The following is an 11914-nucleotide window of genomic DNA, read 5'->3' as shown; positions in this document are numbered from 1 at the left end:
TACCTTCAAAACATCTGGACTCTGACCATTTCTCACCACCTCCACTGCTATTTCTAGTCTAAGCCACCCTCGTTTCTTGCCAGTATGACTGCAGCAGACTGCTCTCTATCTCTGTTCTTGCTACCCTACAGTCAATTCTCCACAGCAAATAGAGTGATCTTTAAAATTCAAGTCTGATCATATTCAGTTCAAAAGCAGCATGAATCCCATTTCCCTTCAGAGTAAAAGAAAAAGCCATTTTCAATGGCTTTATAAACTCTGACCCTAGTTGTCTTTCTGGCCCTATCTCCTATTACTCCTTTCCTCATTCTGCTCTAGCACCTTTGCTGTTTCTTGAGTCTCCACTGGCTATTCTCTCTGCCAGGAAAACTCTTCTTGTAGATATCTGCATAGCTAACTCCCTCACCTCCTTCAAGTTTTTGTTCAAATATCATTTTTCCAGTGCTACCTGCTCTGATTACCTTTTTTCTTGGGGGGAGGGTGGTGCATGGTCTGTGAATTGAACTCAGGTCTCCCACATGCAAGGTGAGCATTCTACCACTGAACCACCCGTGCAACCTATCCTGACTACCTTTTGAACATTACAACCTTTCTCCAACAAAAATTACTAAGCCCTTTTCTTACTCTGCTCTAGTTTTTCTTTGTTTCATTGCACTTATTATGCCTGAGGATATTTGGGGAAAAACATTCAAGCAAGGACTTCTGTGATACTCTTATGGACAAAATGAAGAAATATGGATTCTATGATAACACTTTAGGAGTATTCCAAACAAACTAAATGACTGTTCTCCAAAAGCAATGATTAACAAAAATAATGATATTAATCTGGAGAGAGGTTCTTAGTGACATGTTTTACAGTTTTGATCTGAGCTGCAGATCAAGGTTAATATTTAATCATGACTTGAAGATACACAAAACTAGCTAATTAAATTTGAGGATGACACAAGGCTGTGACAGAAAGTAAAAACCCCTGGATTACTACTGAAATAACACTTAAAAAATTCTTGAGAGACTGAAGTGACCACTCAAATCTAACAAGATAATATATGATGATACCCAGAAAATACTCTGTAAAGTACATGATAAAGAAATAACGATCGCTCAAGCAACAGTACATGAAAAAAGAACTTCTTAGGTTGTTTTGAACAGTGTGATATGACTCATACCAAAGAGATGATGAATTATTAAGGAACCATTAAATAACGTATTCAAGACTAGGGAAACGACATTTCCATTTATTTCTACATTCATCAGAGTACACCAAGAGTATTTGCTCAAATAGAGGCATCTAAACTGCATCAGAATTAGAATTCATCTAATGAGGAAACTGGTTGAAGAAACTATGGATGCTTATCAGGGCAAAACATAGGTGTATGTGAAGGAAGAATTATAGCTATATGCAAAGTGGGGTTGGACATATAAAGTCACAAAGAGTTGAACTAGGACTGATGTGTGGAAGCAAAAGAGAACAAATTTTGATTAATCATATAAGAAAATGTCATAGCTATTTAAGGATTGATGTTAAGACTTCCCTGTCACTGGATAACTGCCGTGGGAAGTGGGGGACTGTTGTAGTGAGGAGTCAAGGGATTAGAGGACTTTTAAGTTACTTCTAATTATATGGTTATATAACTGATAAAGTAGATTCAGTCCTATTTTTAGCAATAGCAAGGCAGCACCTTGATGCCTTCCCACACTCCCATTTCATTCTAGGGAGAAGAAATGTCTTCATTAAAGGTTTATCTCTTCATTTAACTTTTTCTCACATTTTAAATATTTTCATATACATTTTCCTATTGTTTCAACTTTTCTGTATTCTTCGAACATTTTTGAAGTAATCTATGTATATTATTATACAAAGTATAGCAAAATATATACTTATATAAATAAAGTGAGTTACATATAGTTTTTAACTATTCAGCAACTAATTTTTTTGTTTGTTGTCATCAATTTGATAGATATTGAATTACTATTACATCTGGCCAAGTTTAACACTTTATATAAAAATTTAACTCAAAATGGATTATAGACTTAAATGTAAAACCATAAAACTTTGTAATATAACATAGAAGAAAATCTTTGGGACCTAGTGCTTGATGAAAAATTCTTAAAACCATGATTCATGAAAAGAAAATATCAATAAATTAGGCTTCATTGAAACTAAAAAAAAATGCTCTGTAACAGATCCTATTAGAAAGGACAAAAAAGACAATCTACACACTAGAAGAAAATATTTATAAACTACATATCTGATGAAGGACTCACAGCTAGAATATGTAAAAAACTCTCAAAACTTAACTCTAAAAAACCAAATAATCCTATTAGAAAATAGACTGAAAACATGATTTCACTGAAGAGGATATATGAATAACAAATAAACATAGGAAAAGATGTTCAATATCATTAACCATTAGGGAAATGCAAATTAAAACCATGATGATATATCACTATATATCTATTAAAATAGCCAAAATAAAAAACATTGACAATACCAAATGCTGGTGAGGACGCAGAAAGGCTGGATCTCTCATAATTGCTGGTGTAATGTAAAATGGTACAGCAACTCTGGAAAATAGTTTGGAAGTTTCTCAAAAAACTAAACATATTCTTACCGTATGACCCAGCAATTTAACTCCTAGGCATTTAATCCCAGAAGAATGAAGACCTATGTTCATTAAAAATCCTATATATGTTTGCTCACGGCAGCTTCATTTGTATTAGCTAAAAACTGTACCCAATAGAAACATCCTCCACAGGTCAAACAAACTGGGGTACCACCATACCATGAATACTACTCCGCAATAAAAGGTACAGATATTGATGCACACACTTGGATATATCTCAAGGGCATTATGCTGTACAAAGCCAATCTCAAAATATCACATACTATATGATTTCATTTATATAACACTCTCAACATGAAAAAATTAGAGCTGGAAAAAACTTTAGTGGTTACTAAGGGTTAGGGATGATGGAAGGCAGAGTAGTGGGTGTCACTTAAAGGGGTAGCACATGGGAGATCTTTGTGGGATGGAACTGTTCTGTAACTTGACTGTTCTGGTGGTTACACAAATGGCGACATACAATATAGAATGAGGCAACATATAATATAGAATGATGTACACACATACTACCAATGTCAAGTTACTAGTACTGAAATTGTACAATAATTACATAAGATGTATTCTTTGTGAAAACTTGATGAAGAGTAAAAAGAAACTGCTTGTATAATCTTTGCCACTTCTTGTGAATTTATAATAATTTCAAAACAATAAAAAAGTATTCTTAATTTAATTAAGAAGCATAAAGACTTTGTATTTTGTAACATAATTCTGACCTATAATATAGGAATAACTAAGCCACTGTAGCAGGCAAAAGGGGTACTGAAGTCTGGAACTAAGAGACATGGAAAAGGGAGAGATATTAAATTGCTAAGGTGGAAGAAATAACTAATATTATTTTTAAAGCTATTAAACACAACTACTCAGATTAAAAATTTTCAAGTGGCTACCTTAACATGAAATTCATTATCCAATAAGATGTTCTGAGTCTTCAAGTCATGATGAAGTAGAGGAGGATTCATATTGTGCAGATAATTTACGCCTAGTGCAATTTCGTGCAGAATGCGAAACCTCAACGGCCAAGCAACTTCAGGATATTCAGTTTTCTTTATATATACGAAAAGAAGCAAAATTATAATTAGTGGCCAAATTTCATTACATTTAACACTAAGAAAACTAAGAATAGTACAAACTAAGGCCAAAACATAAGCTCATTTTTATATCATAGTATATTATTACTTATCATTCTCGTAGCCTATTTTTCTTACTTTTTTATTGAAAACAAGATAATTTTATAGTACTGACTTTTCCTTTTAGTTTATATTGGTAACACAGTCACATGATATTGGGTCTTATTTCTTCAACTGACACAGTTTTCAATTATTTTGTATTTACATAATACCCAGACACACATACCTATACTCACACCACCCTCCCTATTCAAAATTTATATTTATAGATATAAAACCATATTTTAATGCATTATTATAATATTGCATCATTTGAAATTATGACCATAATATATTTACTCACTAAGCATTATCTCATACTCTTACTTGTACAAGTAATTTGTCTTCATTCATAGTTGAAAAACTAGCCTTTTAAACGGTTGTTTTGCTAAGGAGATAAAAATCACCTTTTTAAAGCCTACATATGGATACATTTTAAACATGTTTATATTTCCTGGTACTTCCAAGTGATAGCCACTTGAACTTCCTTAAAATAAATGTTTTCTGAACATAAAAGGTTAACGCAGCTTCCCAGAAGAATGAATATACTCAGAAAAATCAGACAATGTGGGAAGAACGACAATGAATAATCAGGCACCATATCACTGGGTGTGTTTTGTAAATGCTATGAAAAAGTGTGCTTTTATTGAAAGCTGAAGACTTTCTGCAAATAGGTCACCTTCTAGTTCCATGATAGCAGGGGAGTGGTTTAAAATGGCTAAGATCGTTTACACTGCATTTTTTTCCCCTCTGAAAGTCTTCTGCAGAGTAGGGGGTGAGGTTATCCCACCCAAAATACACTTTTAGGAAACCAAAAGAAACATAAAACACTAATGTTAAACATTATCCCTCTGGCATACACAGAGCTCTATACCCTTGAGAAACTGATTCTTTTAACCTGCAAAAAGTACCCTTTTCTGGAAACTATGTAGTTTAAGGAGTAACTCAGTATCTCATCTGTATGTTACACAGAGGCTTTGACCATAGAGAGAAGGGTAAAGGGAGCTCATGCTGTACTTTGATTACTATCAGGAATTAGCAATCCCCCTGGAGGAGGCTCTAGAATTTCCAGTGATCTCCAAAGTGGGGTGCCAGATACCCAGTGCGGTGCAGGACAGAATATAAAAAAAAAAAGAAAAGAAAAGAAATAGTGCTTATTAATATATAGACTGACACTAATTACTTTGTTCTGTCCTTGTTTCAGATAGTCACATGTGACAAACAGAATGCAAGGTATCCTGAAATAAAGAGGAAGCTACCCCATGAGTCGCTGACAAAGGAGCCCACTCTCCCTCATTCACTTGCATAGTACTAGAGACGTATAATTTAGGAGAGTTCAGTAATTGGAGGTTACATTAAAACTCAGTTTTAGTTGACCCAAACCTCACAAGATGGACTAAATGGCTTAAAAATATTTCTTGAGAGAAATTGGAGATTGAAAATAATAATAATGATGATGGTGATGATGACTTAAAAGCAAGGAAACAATAATAATAAATGAATATACAAATTTTGTGGATAAGGAACTCCAAACTGATTTACTGATGGGATGCATAATTAAAGCCAGAGTAACTAGTACCTTGAGAAAAAAGGTAAATGGCAATAACGGCTAGTATTGGAAAAGCTAATGTATCTGGTACTCACAGATAGACCTATTTGGCCTAATTCAGAATTTTATGAATTGTATTAAAAACATTTAATTTAATCCTAGCTAGTCTTCAATATAAAATAAATCTAGCTTAACTAATAGCAGATTGTATAGTATGCTGATTTTTCTCTCTTTCCTATTCCTGAATGTGTATATGCATGTAGATGCTGGAATTCAGTGTAAACCTTAGGAACTTAAGAAAAATCTAAGCAAAATTCTACTCTTAGGTTCCTCAGAATACAAAGCCTGACAACAATATTTTTAACAACACAAAAGCCATAAAAGGTGAAAGTTTTACTACTGCAATTGTTTTTCATTATCCTTGCTTCAATTCATCCCTATATCCCTAAATAATCACAACCAGTGTAAAACCAAAGCATTATACTGTTCAAATAACAGAAATGGAAATCATTGTTACTGCAAATGAATACTTACCCTATGTAGGAGTTCATTTAATGATCCATTTGGCATGTATTCAGTAACTATTCCCAAGAACTCAAGTTCATTGCAAATTCCCAAAATTGGAAGAATGTAACTAAATCTAGCTTTGTGTAAAATTTCAGCTTCTCTCAAGACATCATTTCTTTCACTAAGGAAAGAAAAGCATAATTATTTTAATTAGTGAAAAATACATTATCATCATGGCCCTAAGATTATAAGCCTTTTTAAAAAATTAATCACCCATGGGACTGCATGTAATTATGTAGCTTCTCTTGTCCCTTACTTTCATCATATTTAAAACTGGAATAATACCTACCCTATACATTCCACAGGTCTGTCTAGAGACCAGGTAACTGGGCTGTACTCAGGTTATTATGGCTGTACTTTTCCTAGGAATGGAAAAGAACATAATGCTAGAATAAGTTTATAAAGTCTACCTATGTTGGAATTATTGGTTGACATAAACGAACCATTAAGTTTATGATGTTAAAATGACCGATTTGATTCTATTATATGAAATTTTAATGATGCATATAATGTAAAATTTTTCCATATAATGAACATTGAAAAATTTAAATGTAGATGTTGATAGCTACATTATAATCGGTGCAGAAGGGTAGCACCATTTGTTGAAAAAAAATTTTTTTTTTGAGTGCATGGGTTGGGAATGGAACCTGGGTCTCCCACATGGCAGATGAGAATTCTACCACTGAACTACCCTCTCACCCTAAGAACTGTTTTAATCAAATATAAATTCCCTAAATTGAAACAGTTCTTTATTTGCATCAAGAGATATGTGCCAATAAGTCATTTTTTGTGTACACATTCCAGGTAGTTAGCACGTTATGAACTAGAAGATTTCCTGTATACTGAGAAAGAACCACGTAGAAGGCGTGCTGCTGCAGTCTCGGTAAAACTTAACATACTTTTTCCTCCTTCAATTGAGAGTATGATGCATTCTTTCATCTTCTATGACTCTATTATGTGTCAGACACTTTATATGCATTTATAAAACAATCCTGTAAAGTTGGTTTCATTGTTCCCACTTTATATATGAGGGCAGAGGCTAAAATAAATTATTAACTTTCAAGTGGACAAACAAATAGGAAGCGGCACGGTTAGACTCAGATTTGAATTTCAATGATGGGATTCCAAAGACTGTGTTCTTTCTACTCTAGTTTTTTTTTTTTTTTTTTTCTATTCTAGTGAAAGAATGTTTTTGAAGTCAGTTGAGAAGTTCGAGAAGACTGAAGGAGAAAACAGAGAAAGCCAAAAGATTTTAAAAACTGGTTTAATCTACTAATGATCTTAGAAATGGCTAAAAATTTAAATACAACTTCGACAGACATATCACCAAGATTAGCCAATTTAAAACCTCAGTCAAAAAATGGTCATGCTGCGTATAGAGTAACTGAACAACCAGTCATACTCCTCTACTCCTTGTGGGTGGGGAGGTTTTGGCAAAGGTTTTCTCATTGGTAGAAGGCAGGTTATGAAGAATGATTCCCCAATCACTAAAATAAGGACATATATCATGAACATAAATCTTTTTATATTCAGTTGATCTAAAAGAACAATTCAACCAATATCCATGCCAGGGCCCAAGTACATGTATTTATTAGTCCCACTTTATAAATGAGGAAATGGACACCTTGTGAGTCAACTGCATGGCTCAACCTTAAACTCAGACTACAAAAATACTGCTAATATTAAGATCTTAAGTAACAAATGGTACAAAAGAAGGAGGTATGGCAATGCCACAGTAAGTTCAATGCATTTCTCTTGTTTTTGAGGCTTCTTTGAAGACAGAATTAATTTCCTACCCAATTCTACAGGCGACCTTTAGACTATGAAAATTGTGTAATGAGTATGGAGGGAGAATGTTTTCCCTCCCCCTTCACTCTTTTGCCTCCAAATGGCACAAAGCTTAGAATTTAAATTAAAATCTTGAGATGCAGCAGCAGCATTCAAAACGGGAGAAGGACCAACATGCTTTAAAATATCATATAGGTGGAATAAAAATAAATAATAGGGGGAACAAATGCTAAAATAAATTTAGTTTGAAATGCTAGTGATCAATGAAAGTGAGGGATAAGGGGTATGGTAGGTACAATCTTTTTTTTTTCTTTCCTGTGTTTGTTTTATTTCTTTTTCTATTGTCTTTTTATTTCTTTTTCTGAATTAATGCAAATGTTCTAAGAAATGATGAATATGCAACTAAGTGATGATATTGTGAATTACTGATTATATACATTGATGTTTTATTTGGCTTCTTAATTTTTAAATTAATAAATAAATAAATTTAAAAAATATATATCGTATGGGTCCCTCAGTGCTAAATTTCCATTTGCATAGATGGTTCTAAAATATATCCACCCTCTCTGACCAACCAACACCCTTCAAAGTTGACTTCACACACATACTTGCTCAGCACTTGCTCCACAGAATTACAGGCCCAGGGTAAACAGACACCACACCCTGTATGTCACTGTCCTGGGATGATGGCATACAAAAAGGGGGGACAATCTCCAGAAGCGTCCCAAATCTACAGCCCGCCCAAGCCTGATAGTAAGAGGCCGTAAAGAAAGGGTACAGGAAGGTGAAAATCCAGTAACATTGGCAGGCTGAAAGCTGAGGACTCGATCTGATATTGGACACTAACTGCTTGTATCCAATCAGGGATCTGGTACCAAGTATTTTGAATTAGGTACAGGTCAAGAACAGAGTGCTGCTCTTAGGAATTTTAACTAGTGCAGGGCCTACCTAGTTAAATCCCTATTGCAAGGACAGAACACAAAACTAGTGACTGGACCCACTAACTAATACATTCAGCCACAGGTCTGCAAGTATGATAGCAGTTTCCCTGGAAAGAGAAATCAATGCTAGCTTTCCCTTGAAACCTATACACTGCACTATTTTTTTTTCCAGGACGCCAGAGGCATTTTCTTTGACCATTTAACAGTCCTCAGCTTATGTTAGTGCAAAAATAAAACAGATTTCCTTTGGGTGTGGTTTTGATATTTAAACTTTCACGACCACGAACAAAACAAAAACAACAAAAAGTTCAAACCTCTAAAATATCTCAGACTGTAGTGGAGCGCTGTCCAATAGAAATACAAGGGGGGCCATATATGTCATTTCTAGCAGTAGCATTGTAAAAAGTAAAAGGAAACAGGAAAAATGAATTTGGATAAAGTTACCATTCAGCACGTAACATATGAAATACAGAAATATTTGATGGTTTTTTTTCATAGTAAGTCTTCAAAATCCGGTGTATATTCTACAATTACAACACATTTCAATTTGGACCGCCGCATTTCAAGAGCTCAAAGATTGCCTGTGGCTTACTGCGAGCAACGTATTGGAGGACAGCCCAGCTCTAGAACCACTTAAACACACACACACATACACAGAAACAACCAAAGCAAACACAACCACGCCCCCTCGAAAAACACACATCAATTTCAATAAATAGGGCATTCAGAGTTGGGCTGTTATTGCTGGGTTTTAGTAAATGCAGAGAGGAAACCTAGGAGAGTAAAAGAGGAGGAAAGGAGGGCAGAAGAGAAAGGGCAGAGGCTACACGAGATGAGCGTAAGAGTCCAATTGCTGCCTCCGCAGAGCCAGCGCGCTCTCCCCACCACGCCAGCCCCAGGCCTTGCAGAACAACCAAGAGTTGATGAGGGGAGTGGTCACTGCCGTTTGGGATCCAAAATCCGCTGGCCCCGGACAGGCGTCTGCGGAGAGGGGTGCAGCTGGTCTCGGGGTCGGCCCGGGAACCGCGCTGGCGCCCTACCTGTCGAGCAGCGGAGTGTGGATGTGCAGGTGCTTCACTGCCACCTGAACGCGCCAGTCCGAGTGGCGGGCGGACGACACGGTGCCCGAGGCGCCGCGGCTCAGGTAGCGCAGGTCGGCGAGCTTCTGGTAGGGGATGGTGGGCAGGGCGCTGCAGATGGCCTCCCCGTTCATGGTTGCGGCGGCGCGGACACTCTGGCCAAGGCTGGTTCCCGGTTTGCCCGCCGCGGCTCGGCCCCGCCGTTCCTGCGGCTTCTCCGCCAGCGCTCGGGCTCCGGGAAGCGCCCCTGCGCCAGGCAAGCGAGGGCCTTCCTACTCCGAACACTAAGTCACAAGGTCGCCCATTCTCCAGCTCACGCCGGATCCTGCACCGCCCGCTGCTTCTTCCGAGCTGGAGCGGACGCTTCTTTTCTGGAAACAGTGTTGAGCTCAGGAGCGCCGCGCCTTGCCAAGGAGAAGCTTCCTATCCGGGACGGGTTCCTCCCAGCCGCACCCCGCCACCCGGGCCGGGCCGCCGAGCTCCTCCCCCCAAACTTCTCAGGCTACGTCAGTGGCGGACACTGCGCCCGCGAGAGGCAGGCCTCCCGGGCAAACTCCCGCCCCGCGTGAGCCCCGGGAGATCCGGGGAGGCTGCGGCTGGGCCAGGGAAGTGAGGGACGGGGAGGGACCCGGGGGCGCTTCTTATGTTCTCTCTCCTCCCGCCCCACTCCCCCGCCCCGGGTTTGGAAATTTTCCTTTCGGGGAAGTCCCTCTCAGCGGCCTGCTGGCTGAAGTCCGATTGGTGAGCGGACCCTCCCAGCCCGGCGAATTTTCTTCCGGCCCAAAGTCGGGAGATGGAGATGGAGCGGGTGGGGCTGGGGGTAGGGGTAAGGGGAGGGGGAGGGGGAGGTGTAGGGGGAGGACGAGCGGAGTTCGCGTGGCGACTCTGCGCCTGTGCAGAAAGCGCTTCTGGGCGCCTGGTGGTTTCCTAGGGCCCCACACAAAATGAGCCCGGCGTGGCCGTAACGGTAAATTTGCCGAACTAGACGCCCGTCTTCCCTCACTTCTAGTTACTTGAGGAGTGAGAGGTAGTTGATAAACCCTATAGGAGTGCAGCACGCTCAGTGGTTCAGCTCTAGTTATATGCTCCTGTACTAGGAATCTGCCTTCCTTCTCCTCCCTAATTTCCATAACTATATAGAGAGATACTGAAAATGACCCTGAAAGAGCCCTTGCCTCTGATTCCAGGTAAGACTGCAAGGATTTATTTCCTACAGATCTGGGAGAAATGCACGCAGTCCTTAATGCCAACAACAACAGCAACAAAATCTGTCTTTCCACCCTTCTTGACAAACATCTTTCTACTTAGGTGACTATTGTGTAGTTGCATAGAGTATGAATGCAAACATTATATTCCATAACAAGTCCACACTAAGTATTTAATGAATTTTAAGGCAACGATACTAAGGAATGCCTGACTTAAATGGAGGAATTCTGCCTACAGAAAATCACTGCTTCTGTATTTTTTGAAACAATTTTTGAGATATAATTCACATATCATACAAGTCATCCATTTAAACTGTATAATTCGGTGATTTTTAGTAAATTCGCAGATATTTGCAACCATCACTACAGTCAATTTTAGAACATTTTCATCACTTCCAAAAAAAAACCAAACAAAACCATGCCCTTTAGCTATTACTTCCCTAAGCAACCACTAATCTGCTTTCTGTCTCTGATTTCACTGTTCTGTACTTTTATATGAAAGAAATCAGATAATAAATGGGATTTTGTGAATGGTTTCTTAGGATAGGGTTTGCGATATTCAGCCAATATGTGTCATGTATTGGTACTTCATTCCTTTTTGTGGCCAAATAATATTCCATTGTATGGATATACCAGATTTTGTTTATCAATTTGTTTGTCATTGATAATGGCCATTTTTGTTGTTTCTATCTTGACTTGAATAATGCTGCGCTAAGCATTTGTGAACCAGGTTTTTCGTTTCTTTTGGATATATACCTAAGGGTGGAATTGCTGGTCATTTAATTCTACGTTTAACCATTTTAGGAATTGACAGACTCTTTTCCAAAGTAAATGCACCATTTTACATTCCCACCAGTACTGTCTGAGGCTTCCAAATTCTCCATTGCCTTGCTAACATGTTCTCTGACTTTTCTATTCTATTAGCCATCCTAGCGGGTGTGGTATGATATCTCATGGTCATGGCTTACATTTCCCTGATCTTGAGCATCTCTGCG

At 38.1% G+C, this 11914-nt stretch overlaps 1 protein-coding gene across 2 annotated transcripts in view; it reads right to left on the bottom strand.

Annotated features, from left to right (window-relative positions):
* Window positions 1-10315, bottom strand: part of RIPK2 (receptor interacting serine/threonine kinase 2) — a 30260-nt gene extending 19945 nt beyond the window's left edge. For both annotated transcript variants that reach the window (XR_013178331.1, XM_077167162.1), the window contains exons 1-3: window positions 9676-10315; window positions 5874-6027; window positions 3512-3667 (exon numbers count right to left, since the gene is read on the bottom strand). Coding sequence is in view for 1 of the 2 variants with exons in the window: in XM_077167162.1 (XP_077023277.1) it covers window positions 3512-3667; window positions 5874-6027; window positions 9676-9848 (483 nt within the window). In the remaining variant the exon portion in view is untranslated. The remainder of the gene's footprint in view (window positions 1-3511; window positions 3668-5873; window positions 6028-9675) is intronic.
* Window positions 10316-11914: the final 1599 nt, after the last annotated feature.

The sequence above is a fragment of the Tamandua tetradactyla genome, chromosome 6 (assembly GCF_023851605.1).
Source record: "Tamandua tetradactyla isolate mTamTet1 chromosome 6, mTamTet1.pri, whole genome shotgun sequence".
In the NCBI taxonomy this organism is placed as follows: domain Eukaryota; kingdom Metazoa; phylum Chordata; class Mammalia; order Pilosa; family Myrmecophagidae; genus Tamandua; species Tamandua tetradactyla.
This window is presented reverse-complemented; position numbering and strand designations above follow the sequence as displayed.